This window comes from Pseudorasbora parva, chromosome 10, assembly GCF_024679245.1.
Source record: "Pseudorasbora parva isolate DD20220531a chromosome 10, ASM2467924v1, whole genome shotgun sequence".
NCBI lineage: Eukaryota > Metazoa > Chordata > Actinopteri > Cypriniformes > Gobionidae > Pseudorasbora > Pseudorasbora parva.
The window spans coordinates 29,508,963-29,523,497 of NC_090181.1; the positions used below are offsets into that span (position 1 = coordinate 29,508,963).

A 14,535-nucleotide genomic window follows, 5' to 3' on the forward strand; every position below is an offset into this window, starting at 1 on the left:
GTAACTGGACAGGTTCCTTGGGCAGGGCTTGATATTACTGCAGGCGCTGTCAAAGTTTTCCCCAGACTCTCTGATTTGGTCCTTCATCCTCTTGAGAATCACGTAAAAAAACTCAAAGACGTTGAGGGCCAGAGAGACCAGCGACACGACCAGCATGAAGATGATGAAAACCGTCTTTTCGGTGGGACGAGAGAGAAAGCAGTCCACTTTATGCGGACAAGGGAACTTTTGACACGTGTAGACGGCCGACAGCTTGAATCCGTAAAGGTGCCACTGTATCAACAGGAAAACAACTTCAAACACAGACTTCAACACGATGCTCACTATATACGTGTAAAATATCCCTCCTCTCATTTTGATCTTCCCGTGATCTTCCAGGCCGTACTTGAACTTCCTCGTTTCGATTTTCCGCAGTAGCACATCCACGTCTCCGCCTTTGCTCTGGATGTCTCTTAGTTTCTCTTCTTTTTTATTCAGTTTCTCCTCCTTGTGCATGAGGAACACGATGTGGCTGAGGTACAGGAGGGTCGGCATGGACACAAATATGATCTGCAGGACCCAGAAGCGCACGTGGGAGATGGGGAACGACTTGTCGTAGCACACGTTCTCGCAGCCGGGCTGCAGCGTGTTGCACTTGAACGCCGACTGCTCGTCTCCCCAGGCGGACTCCACCGCAGTCCCCAACACCAGGATCCGGAAGATGAAGAGGACAGAGAGCCAGATTTTGCCTCCTGCCGTGGAGTACGCCTGGACCTTGTCAAGAAGTTTCCCCAGTGCACTCCAGTCACCCATTATGAAAGATGTTCTGGATTAGGCAGGAGATGACCAACCTTCAAGCTGAAAAAGAGAGTAAATTCAACGAGTGTTATAAACACAGATGAACCCTGGTGTTAAACACATCCGAGTGGTCTCCTCGCTCCCCATATTACTGCCAAATACAATAACACAAGTCCTTGGCTCATCTTCAGAAATGTCCATGGGTCAGTCCTCACTCTGAATGAAGGCTCTGGGGTTTTCTGACTTTTTTTTAATCAGCCAACCTCAAAAAAGTAGCTTTTTTAACGATATAAATTTCAAAGCAAAGGAAATAGGCTATAAAACACAAATAATAAATTTTAAAAAAAGTCACATGATTACAAAAATAGTTTTTTTTTTTTTTTTTTTGGAATACAACTAACGTTGCTCCGGCTTAACACTTGTACATTGCAGTGATTTAAATGACTAAAATACTTTTAAAAATATATTTCGAAAAATAAGGATCCAGGCCATAACCAAACAATGACGCCATTTAAATACATTAACGTTAGGCTAATACAAAACAAAAAGACATACACATATGCCTAATCCGTTTTCATCATACAAAAAATATTGTTTTTATCATAGCCCACATTTATCATAAATGTAAACATCTCTCCAGTCCATGTTGTAAGAAGCTTAATTCTTACCTGTAAATTCGTTAAAAATCCTGAACTTCTTGACAGTTGCGATGACTATCTGTAGCACATTTCAATTATAAACCCCACGATTATAATAAGCAGTTTGGATATGACGCTAAGTTCTCCTACGGCGAATGTTCTCATCCCGTCTGTCGGAGGGATTGAGTCAATAGGGAGAAAGTTAAACGTCAGCTGACTCAAACTTCTGTACTTCCAGAACTTCTCCATCTCCGTTATATTTTTGGGAGGAAATGGCTTGAAATAAGAGAGTGCTGTGAAGGTGGGAATTACCGCCATCTGGTGTAGAATCAGAAACATGTCCCATGTAGGAAGCAAAAGGGCTTCAAAATATTGGTGCATGTTACTGTTCATCTGTTACCATGACAACGTCAAGTATTGCATATATTTTTGGAGTGTTTCGTCTAAAGAACAATCCAAAAATACATTAAATAACAGTACAGTAACAGTATACAATAACAAAAATTATAAAGTATAAATACAGTAAATAAAAATGTTTTTTTAAATAATTAAAATAATTAATAATTAAATAATTAATAATTTAGGTCAGTTTCCAACAGCTTTGGTTCAGCTAAGTTGGTCAGGTCTTCAGTTACTTCATATTTTAGAGTTTTTATTTTTTGTAAAAGTAAAGGATAGTTCTCCCAAAAAAACAAACAAAAATCTCATGATTTAGCTGATCACACTCTAAAAAATGCTGGGTTGTTTTAACCCATTTTGGGTCAAATATGGACTAACCCAGCAATTGGGTTGTTTTAACCAGCGATTGGGTTGTTTTAATCATGTGGTTGGGTTAAATTTTTGCTTAAGACAACCCAATTGCTGGGTTAAAACAACCCAACTGCTGGGTTGGTCCATATTTGACTCAACATTGGGTTGTTTTTTACCCAGAATTGTTTAGAGTGCACACTCAAGCCATCCAACGTACTAAGTGTATGACTTCAGACGAATGCAGTCGGAGTTATATTAAAATGTGTCCTGGCTCTTCCAAACATTATAATGGCAGGGAATAGCAACTCAAAATTTGAATACCAAAAAGTGCATCCATCCATTATAAAAGTGCTCCGCACGGCTCCAAGGGGTTAATAAAATCCTTCTAAAGAAAACTGATGGGTTTTTGTCAAAAAAATTAAAAAAATTAATAAAAAATCCATATTCAGCACGATATTGAGTAAATATCTAACTTCCAGCGGGCTGCCTTCCGTATTCAACTTATGAAAAAAGCTTTTACTGTTCAGATAACACAAATAAGAGTCGGAACAACGATGGTCTTCTTTTGGTTTACTGTGCAATATGAATTACCAAACTATGAACACCCATGTGAACACCGGTCTTTTAATTTAGACAATGAACTGGCCAACCAAAAAACAAACCCAGAGTTAATCTCTAGAGTGGCCAAGCAGTGCTTATTCCTAAATTGACATATAATAACCCCCCCAAAAAAATAGTTCACCTTGAACGCAAACCTCTGCTGGTTCACTTTATTTTGACATATAATATTATACAAAGCTAAGAATGTGCAATGATTTTGGGGCTACAGATGCTAGAAATAATGCTTCTTTCTTTTATGTTTGTTGCGAAGAAATATAATTTTGATAATTATCACAATTTAAATTTAATATCTATCTAAATTAACATGTTATTGTATTGTTATATTGGCTATATATGATATGAAGGAAATAGTAGCTACTTGAGTAGTTTTTTTATTGGTTACTTTTTTTTCTCACTCAAGTAATTATTCAGAATTGTACTTTTACTTGAGTACAGTTTTTGGACACTCTACCCACCTCTACTTACACTACATTGTGTCAGGGGTTACTCTTTTGGTGTAAGTCGACTTGCGTAGACCGTCTGCTGGAAGTTAGTTATTTTAGATTATAAAGTTTTAAACAGGGATATTTTTCTTACAAAAACCCATTGATTCACTTCAGAAGGCCTTTATTTACCCCTGGAAGTCGTATGAATTACTTTTATAATGGATGGAAATGAGGACCGACATTCACTGCCATAAAGCTTGGAAGACCCAGGATATATTTTAATATGACTCTAATTGTGTTTGTCTGACAGAAGATTGTCATATGCACATAGGATGGCTTGAGGGTGAGTGAACCATGGGCTAATTTTCATCTTTGGGTATACTATTGCTTTATGTTAACTAGACTACGCAAATTAATGAAACAATTGCATTTAGCAAGCTCAGTTGATTTAACAACTACTGTAAATGTAATCTAAAGGTTGTGTAGAACAAAAGACAATACTTTTTATTGTATATCAAATGTTTATATTTGTTTATTTTTATACATATATATTTTTTTTAATCTCTTTTTTCAATGAACAGTGAGATTAATGTAAAGACATTAAACAAGTTTTGTTTCACTTTTTTAATTCTGAAACAAATCACAGCACTATATATATATTATATATATATATATATATATATATATATATATATATATATATATATATATATATATATATATATATATATATATTTATGATTAAGCATATTCTACATAGCTGATTTCCAAACTGAATTCGCAGCACATTTATTTAATATACTCTTTATATTTTGTAGAACGGAAATGAAGAAGCCAAGAAACCTTGGTTGTTTTGGGAACCAAGAATTGTTTTTCTCCCACAACTAAACATTCAAGAGCACAAATGAACATCAAGAGGTTCATTTCCTCGGGGTCATGGAGGACCTCAGGGGAAGCTCTCCCTCAACCCAGCTGTTTGGATTGGCCAACATTCTTTTCCATATTTGAACTTCCTCATTCAACGAATCCATCCAATCAACTTTCTTGCCATAACTCTGCCCTGCAAGTTAATGGAGACACAGTTTCATGAAATGGCTTCAAGGAACCTGCCATCAGCTCTTAAATCAGGATCCTAGTGTAGTTAAAGCGCAAAATAAAGGTGCAGTTAGGAAAGGGTTTTGTTACTGCACCTGTTCCAAGACTGAGGCGCAGACCTCCCAGAAATTGATTGGCGAGAGTATTGTGGTCCCAAACGGTCAATTCGCAGCAGGCCTCACTGACTTCCCCAGTTTTGAACCCGTCATACACCATGGCATGGTTATACACAGGGTCTTGGCTCTTTTTTACAACACGAGTCTTCTGGCGGCTTTTCTTTCTGGTGTCCGGTAAAATGTAGCTAAAAAAAACAAACAAACAAATTAACAGGTGAATCTCACCTTTCAAGTATATACCCAGGTCATATTTCACCACAACAGAAAGAAAGAAATTTGATTTAAAAAAAATATTCTATTTTAGCGCATGCATTATTTTCAATAATGTGAAAAATAAAAAAAATACATTATTTTATACAACGTAATCTGAAAATAACTTTTAAGAAAAAATGACTAGAGGCATTAGAATAATGAGAATATTTACTTATGCGCAATATAATTTTTTCTTTTTTGATTCTGGGGTAAAATATGACCTGGACATGTTTTCCTCAGATTCAGTATTTTGTTGAAATTTTTTTTTTAAATAAATGTGCTAAATTTTAAACCTTTAAAAATACAACTGTATTAAAACTTTTAACCATAAGTAAAATGAAAAATTAAGGAAGTGAGTTCCATATTTACTTTTGTCCTCTAAACCAAACAAAATGAATGAAATGTGTCATCTGACTTATTTCCTTTCTTTTCATGTCATTTTAATAGATGAAAACAAAACAAAAACATGACACTTCAAACATGACAAAGAGGAAGCGTGAGAGAGGGAGAGAGAGATGGAACAATGGCTTGAGCTTGTTTGAAAGTCAGGTCCGTAACAGATGACAGGCACACCCTCACCACTTAACAAAAGAATCCACTCCCTGAGGCTTCAAGCCACGTAACTCTTTTGCCTCCCGCAGCCAGACATGAATTTCCCCAGTGCTGCCCTTCGACCCACCTGAAATGAAATAACTTGTTTTAGAGCAAATACAGTTTGTTAGTCTTGAGCAAAATCTATGAAATAAGATGTACTGAAGTTATATGAAATACACAAAACAAACATCAATATTTGAAACTGTACCGGTGGACTCTGGAGGAACATATTTGAGTGAAATTGACAACAATCCATTAGACTCTTGCAATTCTTGATTTTCTGAAGTCTATAATAAATAAATAAAAATTAATATTCGGTTATATCATTGAACCAAGACATCGCTTTATATGAAAAAAGTGTACCTTTGGCTGTAGGTTGTACCAGGTGAGGGCTTCATGTCCCCAGTCCCAGGTCTTAAGGCTGATCTCAACCTGCCCCAGGAACACATTTCTGCCCCTGGAGTCATTGTGCCACACAGATAGATTCAGCGTCTTTTCTGGTAGCTCTTCGCGCTTCACTTTATACTGATTAGAATTTACAGAACAGATAAGATTAAAGGCTATATGGAATATAAATATTATATTTTTATCATTTTAGTGTCACAGAGAAACATACTCTCAGAGATTCCACATAAACTGGATTTACAGTCCGTTTCTTAATAGAAGTTTTTCTTTTGCTGCGACGAGACTTGTCTGGATAGAGGTAGGTCTTGACATAACTGTAAAGGAAAGTTTGTTAGACAGACAGACAGACAGACAGACAGACAGACAGACAGACAGATAGACAGATAGATAGACAGATAGATAGATAGATAGATAGATAGATAGATAGATAGATAGATAGATAGATAGATAGATAGATAGATAGATAGATAGATAGATAGATAGATAGATAGATAGATAGATAGATAGATAGATAGATAGATAGATAGATAGATAGAATTATATATTTTCTTTTAGGTTCATAACTCACGGGTCAGTGCGTTGTTTACGTGGATTAGCAATAGCCAGATCCTGACACTGTTCAATCATAATGGTCAGCTCTCCAACGGGACTGTACATCACAGCAAACTCCACAGAGCCCTGCACCTCAACATTACCAAAATCCCCTGCATCGCTGTATACACTCAGCATACTACTGGTGCGCTTATAGGAGAGAGAAAAAAATGTAATTAAAAATAATAATAATAATTTGCAGGGATAAATCTCTAGAAGACTATGTTTATATTTTTGCACTTTTAATGCCTTGTACTTGGAAAGGAATGTGAATGATGACAGGAAAGGGTGGGAGAGAGAGGGGAATAAGGGATTGGGAAATGACGCAGTAGTCTGTACTTGAACCTGCTCCCCACTGGAGCACAACAGCCCTTGTATCATAAGCAAAACACCATTAAATTACATTATGTAATGTAGTTATTTCATACCACTTAAGGGCAATTTAAATGTTTCAAACGTATTTTTTTTTAGATGTTTAATATGCATTAACATCAATTAATTTGGCCACGCAATGGCATATTGGCCTTTAAACATTGTTAAGAACAGAAAGTAGAAAGGTCCAGCTTACATCAGTAAGAGACAATGCACTAGCTGAATAGCCTTTTCTGTTAGAGAGATCTGACCCATAGCTGGACAGTGAAGTATCATCATCCTCATCTGAATCGACTCCTTCATCCTGCAACATAGAATACAATAAAAACAAAACCAGCAAAGCAGAACATAAGGTTAATTTTTACAGTCACGCATTTAACTCTGATCAACACTTCACACTGCAGAGGATGATAAAAGGAATGATGAAATGATATTTCAAGCCCTGCAACAGTATGAATTATATTTGTAGGACGAACGGTAGCTCACCTTCCAAGCATCTGCAATGTAGGAAGGAGTTTTAGCTGTGGAACCCTCGAGTAAAGCCTCTAGAACGGACACCCCGTGTTTATTTCCTAAAGAAATCAAAGAGTAAAACTCAAACCAGATATAAATCCATGGAAATCTGAAGGGATAAATCTAACAGGTTGAACCTGCGCTTAGGTGAACAAACAATACAGGGTGTGTCTTTCTCAAATGTCAGCCCTCAAGGGCACTTCAGAAATCAGACACGCCATTTCACACTTCAAGATTAACATACTGTATTAGCATGGTGACTATGCCACTAGTATAAGTTCTTAAAATCATATACCATTCAACTGTGTTGGATCTGGAGATTCAGATGGTATAATGACTATTGTGGGAACCAAATCATCTCCAGCCTCCTGTTTTGGCTCCTGAGCGCTGATCTTCTGGAGGACAGGTGGTCTTTCCTTTTGAGCTCTAGAGAGAACACTTTGTAGAATATCTGAATCCATCCTCTGGTCGGTTTCAGCACTTTCTTTCTCATCTTTCATTTCTAAAGGACCTTTACCCAGTCCAGCAGCATCTTCACTTGTAGGTTTAGCTGGTTGAATTGGTTCAACGGCTGATTTTTCGATATGTGTAGAGTTAACGTGCAATCCAGCATCTTTAATGTGCACTAATTTCCCATCATCTGTCATTGAAAGATACTCTTGGCTTAATTTTCTTAAAACCTGACTTGTGTTGGTGTGTGTTGGTAAGTTCTGATCATTTGATAACTTCAGTTTTTCTTTATCTTCAATGGCATCAAGAACTTTCTGCACATTTTTTTCACTGACACTTAGTTTCGCTTCAAAATCTGTATTTACTATAACATCAGCTGTTTTATTCTGCAACAACGGCTCCTTTTTAGTAGATGTTTTCTTCTTTCGCATCTCGACTGGGCCGTCATCGCCAAAATCACAGGAAGCATCTTTTCCCTGCAGAGTGTTAGAGGGAAATTTGTGAGAATTCATTTCAATCCCCCATTTTAGTGACTGACTTTGGGATGCTTCAGCAGAGGAATGCTTATCGATTTGTACTACTTGATAAGTAGTAGTCTCAACACATAAACCAGCTCTTACATTTTTTTCCTCCACCTCCCTTCCTGTCTGAACTTGCCTCGTCATTAAGAAAAGCACGAGAGACCATCATTCTCTTATCATGCTCATTAGTAGAGTCTGAGGGACTCAGTTTATCAGGTTTAGACTCTCTAAATATAAATTCAACTGAACACTGCTGATCTCTTCCTGTGTTACCTTGGAAAGCATGAGTAGACTCATTAACAACCTCTGAAACTTCATGATCTGAGCGTCTAGTGAATTTAGTCTGTGGTCTAATCTGAAACTTGGTCGATGAACATCTTTCTAAGAAAACATCTTGGTTAAAGGGCTGAGGCTCAACTAGAGATACAATTCTAAATGCTGCTTGATCCATGCAATTCAAAGACATACTTGATGTGTGCTGCTTCTTGGGTCTCTGTGATCTCAACATGTGATTTTACCTCTTTTAGTTTAAGTCCAACACTTTTGCTTTCATCATACACTGGTTTGACTGCGTCCGGTTCGAGGGAAATCTTCACCCAGTTTTCCTCAAACGATTGATCTTTCTGTAGTGCTGGAGGGAGTGAAACTTTTCGCCTTGGTTCACGATTTGTCACGTGCTTTGAAACACTGCTTTCAGGTTTAGTGTCTTGAACTGCACTTAAGAAGGGAAAAACGGTTGTTATTCTGTCATTAGATCGCTGCTTGGGTTGTGCTTCTGTTGAATTGCGTTCTGGGTCTTTGCCATTGAGGACATGACTGCCATACATTTCTGCTTGTAGTTTTTCTTTTCTACCAGACACTTGTGGAGTAGAAGAAGCCTCTGCAAATATAAACACCAAAACATCAACAAATCAAACTGACATAATAACAATGTACTGTATTTTTCTTATTAATACTTTTATTCAACAAACATGCATTTAATTTATCAAAAGGGACAGTAAAAACGTTTACATGGTTACAAAATACACTATATTGCCAAAAGTTTTGGGACGCATGCCTTTACATGCACATGCATTTGAATGACATTCCATTTTTAATCAGTAGGGTTTATTATGGAGTTGGCCCACCCTTTGCAGCTATAATAGGCTCCTAAAGGCTTAGGAGTATGTTTATGGGAATTCTTGACCATTCTTCTAGAAGCGCATTTGTGAGGTAAGGTGCTGATGTTGGACGAGAAGGACTGGCTTGCAGTCTCTTCTCTAAATCATCCCAAAAGTGTTCTGTTGGGTTGAGCTCAGGGCTCCACACCAAACTCGCTCATCCATGTCTTTATCGACCTTTCTTTGTGCACTGCTACGTGGTCATGTTGGAACAGGAAGGCGCCATTCCCAAACTGTTCCCACAAAGTTGAGAGCATGAAATTGTCCAAAATGTCTTGGTACGCTGAAGCATTAAGTGTTCCTTTCACTAGAACAAAGGGGCCAAATCCAACCCCTGAAAAACAACCCCACACCATAATCCCCACTCCAACTTCCACTTGGCACAATGCAGTCAGGCAAGTACCGTTCTTCTAGCAATCACCAAACAAAGACTCGTCCATCAGACTGCCAGAGAGAGAAGCGTGATTCGTCACTCCAGAGAACATGTCTCCACTGCTCTAGAGTCCACTGGTGGCATGCTATATACCTCATCTGACACTATGCATTACGCTTGATGTAAGACTTGGATGCAGCTCCTAAGCCAAAAAAAACCCATTCCCAAACTCATGCACTAAAGTTAAGGGGGTTTTAGCCGCGTTTTAAAGCCTTGCCGGTTAAACATTTCATTTGCGTGCTTATGCACTGTTTTGCATTGAGCGCGCTGCACGCACTAAACGTCTGTCAAACACACATGATTACTGGACAGTCTTACTGCACTAATACTGTCAAATACACACAAGGTTAACATATAAACACAGTTGGTTATGTCTAAAGTGAAAGTAAAATCGCGTCTGTATATGAGATGTGACCAGGTCTTTAAATGATGGCATTGCTGCTCCTTAAAGGGACAGTTCACCTCTAAAATGATGTTAAAGGGTTAGTTCACCCAAAAATGAAAATGATTTCATAAATTACTCACCCTCATGTCGTTGGACACCCATAACACCTTCGTTCATCTTCGGAACACAAATGAAGATATTTTTGTTGAAAGCTGATGGCTGAGAGGCTTCAGAAAGGCCTCCATTGGCATTCAGTACATTCCCACTGACTCACTCACAAGACCCATAAAAGGCACTAAAGACGGCGTTACAAAGTCCATCTCACTACAGTGGCTGTACAATCATTTAACGAAGCGATGAGAATAGTTTTTGTGCGCAAAAAAATCTAAATAATGACTTTATCCGCCAAGTTATTGTCTTCCGTGTAGGTCTCTGACGTGAACTCACCTGGAACTCACGCGATAGCGGCGCTCCTCCTCGTCCGGGTCATGAATTCGCACGGTGGAGCTGTGTCAGATTCTCGCGCATGCTTCGAGTTCACGTCAATAACTTGGTGGATAAATTCGTTATTTAGATTTTTGTGCGCACAATAACTATTTTCGTCGCATTGTAAAATTATTGTACAGCCACTGTAGTGAGATGGACTTTGTAATGTCATCTTTAGTGCCTTTTATGGGTCTTGTGAGTGAGTCAGTGGAAATATACTGAATGCCAATGGAGGCCGCTCTGAAGCCTTTCTCAGCCATCAGCTTTCAACAAAAATATCTTCATTTGTGTTCCAAAGATGAACGAAGGTGTTACAGGTGTCCAACGACATGAGGGTGAGTAATTCATGAAATCATTTTCATTTTTGGGTGAAGTAACCCTTTAATAAAAAAAAACAAAAGACGTAAAAAAATCGTGGTTAAAAACCAAGGTATGTACTGAACCGTGGACTAACTGTATTGTTGAATTCCTGGTGTATTTTCTATTTATACCGGAAATACAGGCACAGTTTCTATTTATTTTCTAATAAATAGTAAATACTGTTCTTTTTAACCTTTTCCACGAAAATATTAAGTAGCACAACTGCTTTCCACATTGATAATAATAAGTAAAACAGCATATTAGAATGATTTTTTTAAGGATCATGTGACACTGAAAGACTGCTAAAAAATTTCCATCAGAGAAAAATAAGTTTCATTATTATAGAAAAAAAGTTATTAAACTGATATAATATTTTGCAATATTACCATTTTAATCTTACCGACCCCAAATCTTTTTAAAAGCACCAACAAAGCACTAAAATTATGATTAGTTAATGACTTATTTACTCAGATATTAAATGTATACACACGTCCATGTTTAACCATGTGAACTTACCATCATCCATAAAGTCATCATCAGTATATTGATGATAAATCTGTGAATAAATAACAATATATAAAATAAAAATCTATTGAAATTCTAGTCTTATTTTCTGAATATTTACAGAAAAAAAGAGGTAATATGCAGTATGAGACAAACCTCTTTACTAAGGGCTGGATGAATTAATCTAGGGTCAGCTGATTGACTGCAGTGGAAAGAAAAAATATATATAGCAGAATATTAATTTGTATACCGTATTCAGAAATAATGATAATATATAAGGCATTGTCTGTCCTGGTTTAATCTATTGAAAATCGATATATTAAAATATTCCCAAAATAGATTTTGATGGCATTACATTTGTGAAAATAAAGGTAATTACTTTGGAGGTGTGCTTTGCTCTTCCATTTCACGCTCTTTGTTCTCATCCACTTTATCATTCAGGAAAGGGTTGGGTTTATGGGCTGAGTTAAAAAAGAAAGTGTACATATACAGCAATCAGTTTAAAACTACTTGATCCAAATCTAAAGGAAACTTAGTTCTATACACTTAACAGTGAAATTGAGTTTTACGGTTACAGTAGCGAAGAGCAATGCAGAGCATAATCAGGGCACAGTATGTTGACTTACATGACTCAGAGCCCAGAAAGTTTGAAATGACCAGTCAGGTGTGGTGTGTGTACTCAAAGATAAAATTCTTCTTAACAGCATCAGCTCAATAAGGAAGGCATGAACTCCTACATACCTGCTGTTTTCTTCCATCTCATGGAGGTCCTTACCACTGCTGTGACATCCGTCTGCTGTCCATATCGCTTGACTCTGAGCTCTTCAAACCACTCACCAGTCAAAGTCTTCAGCTGATGAAGGTCAGGGACTGACTGCCTCAGCGTCCTGGTATAACAGAAAAAGCACAGACATTATCCTGTATACTTTGACCAAATAGTGTAAAGTGTGCAGAAATCATTATAACTTATAAATTGCAAAATAAAAATATTTCAAAAACATGATTAGTTATTTAGTATATGCTTTGGTTCAGTTAGGGTTCACTGTATTCGATACAATATGGCACACTACTTTGCTGGGCATACAGAATGGTCCTACCTATTAGATCTCAGACTGTGCCATTACGACATTACGTGCCATTACGACACGGTGTCCCTCAGGGGTCAGTGTTGGGTCCTACTCACCAAAACTTCGCCAACTTTGACCTCTCTCGTTCATTGAAAATAAAGGCCCGGATAACTTTCTGAAATTAAATTCTTCAATCTACACTGGTTCCATCACGCATTGATTAAAAGACTTTAAATGTGATTTTAACTTATTAGGCAGTAAATGGGTTGGCTCCAGTTTACATTTGTGATTTGCTTACACCCTCCATACTTGTTCTCTCTCTTTATCAACATCTCTTTTTCAACATCTGTGTAAACTCAAAACCATGGGAGGGAGGGCATTTTCTTGCATTGCTCTTAAGTTATGGAATTCATACCCGATTGATTAGGAATGCTCCGTCTTTTGATTGTTTTAAGAAAAAAAAATTTAATCCAAAAATTCTCTTCATCATGATTAACTTTGTTTATCATAATAACACGTTGCAGTATGGCAGCACTATCCCACCATGCCAAGGCCTACTGACATTCAAGTTTAGCAATCTTTCGAGGCAGTATTTGAACTGTAATAATTGTCAATTACCAACATTTTTAGATATTTAAAATGCCCACAATCAATTGAATGAATAAGTGAACACATAAAATATTTAAAATGATTAAATTAAATAAAAACATATTAAAACTTAAATTCAATTAAAAGGTACTAATTAAATAACAGTGACTTCCTAAACAACTTTGATGGGGTATAACAGGAACATATATCATCAGTGCTTGGATTTCTAAGTGGTAAGCATGTGTACACAAAGAAGAAAAAAATGGTTTTGAAACAATTCTTCACTCACCCTTACGAAACAAAAATATATTGCAATATATTTGAAAATATCATGCAATATATCCACATATATGGATTTAATATTTATATTTTCTAATATATTGCAATATATTGAAAGCGGCAATCATTTGTATATTTTGCAATATATTGCATGAATATATAATATATTTTATAATACCATCAGTATATTATTCCATATATTAAAATATATTTCAAGAAAATATATTGGTAAATATATTTTCCTTTCGTTAGGGCAGAAATTGCTATTACACTTTTCTTTTCATTTTTTCTTTTTTTTCTTCTTTTTTTTAAACATAGGCTACTCTAATGATTTTTGTTTCATTTACAAGTTATGAGTATTTATTTATTTTACAAAAGTACAACGTCTTGCAGTGTATGTCAAACAACCACTTCCTACCTGACTCGTCCACTCTCTAGTCTCTTTAAATCTTCATCTCTCAGAAGCACTTGTCGGATGGCCGCTTCTTCCTCAGCAGACAGAAAGCTCAAGTCAATCAGTTCCAATGCACTTTTTGATTGTTTCATCATGTTGTTCAATAAAAACAAACGCTTTCCAGAAGCCGAGCACGTTCCCCCAAAGTAAGCTGCAAACCACTGCGTTTTCCTGACAGAATTCTGTCAACCCCCGCTCAGTTCTTATGAAATCGTGTCTGCACAGGTAAACTCATCTCCCTCGAGACGTTCAGCTGCTTTCGGGTGATTGAGGAAGAGAGCTGCTATACTTTTAACGCGTGTCATTCACATTCACACGGTGTAAAAAAAAAAACCTCAAGCACGACGTGACGTCATTTGTCAACATCTAGTTTAACCCTTAAAGACCTAGAACATTTTTGGGGCGCCTGATGTGCCTCTACTTTTCTTTATTTTTCTCCCCCATTCTAGCAGTTAGCATCAAGTGCTATATATCATTTTAAACAGGAGAACCTGAAGTTTCCATCTAGCTCATTTGATGTCCCAATTTTACATTTATTTATTCTGAGAATGGATTAAATTAATATAATTTCAAGAAAAATGGCAGCAAAAATGTGATGTTTTTGCTGTGAACTCGAACAGAACTTCATGAAGTTTGGATTTTTTCCTTTAGAAAGTTAGACTTGGTTGTTTTACACTTCCAGATTAAATTTTGTCTACA

The 14,535-nt window shown here is 36.8% G+C and overlaps 2 protein-coding genes across 2 annotated transcripts in view; both read right to left on the reverse strand.

Annotated features, from left to right (window-relative positions):
- Positions 1-1,946, reverse strand: part of gja1a (gap junction protein alpha 1a) — a 2,481-nt gene extending 535 nt beyond the window's left edge. Inside the window, exons 1-2 of the mRNA XM_067455789.1 lie at positions 1,446-1,946; positions 1-837 (exon numbers count right to left, since the gene is read on the reverse strand). The exon at positions 1-837 is cut by the window's left edge and continues 535 nt beyond it. Of these exons, the coding sequence (XP_067311890.1) occupies positions 1-792 (792 nt within the window). The 5' untranslated portion in view covers positions 793-837; positions 1,446-1,946. The remainder of the gene's footprint in view (positions 838-1,445) is intronic.
- A 1,989-nt stretch (positions 1,947-3,935) lies between these two features.
- On the reverse strand, positions 3,936-14,162 carry si:ch211-266g18.6 (synaptotagmin-like protein 2). Its single transcript, XM_067455790.1, has 16 exons — positions 13,801-14,162; positions 12,190-12,335; positions 11,828-11,909; positions 11,605-11,650; positions 11,461-11,500; positions 8,639-9,000; positions 7,445-8,075; positions 7,123-7,208; positions 6,833-6,940; positions 6,242-6,414; positions 5,885-5,987; positions 5,632-5,793; positions 5,477-5,555; positions 5,254-5,353; positions 4,402-4,607; positions 3,936-4,271 (listed from the first exon to the last, which is right to left on the reverse strand). The coding sequence occupies exons 1-16, from the start codon at positions 13,929-13,931 to the stop codon at positions 4,132-4,134; spliced, it is 2,595 nt and encodes an 864-aa protein (XP_067311891.1). The 5' UTR covers positions 13,932-14,162; the 3' UTR covers positions 3,936-4,131.
- Positions 14,163-14,535: the final 373 nt, after the last annotated feature.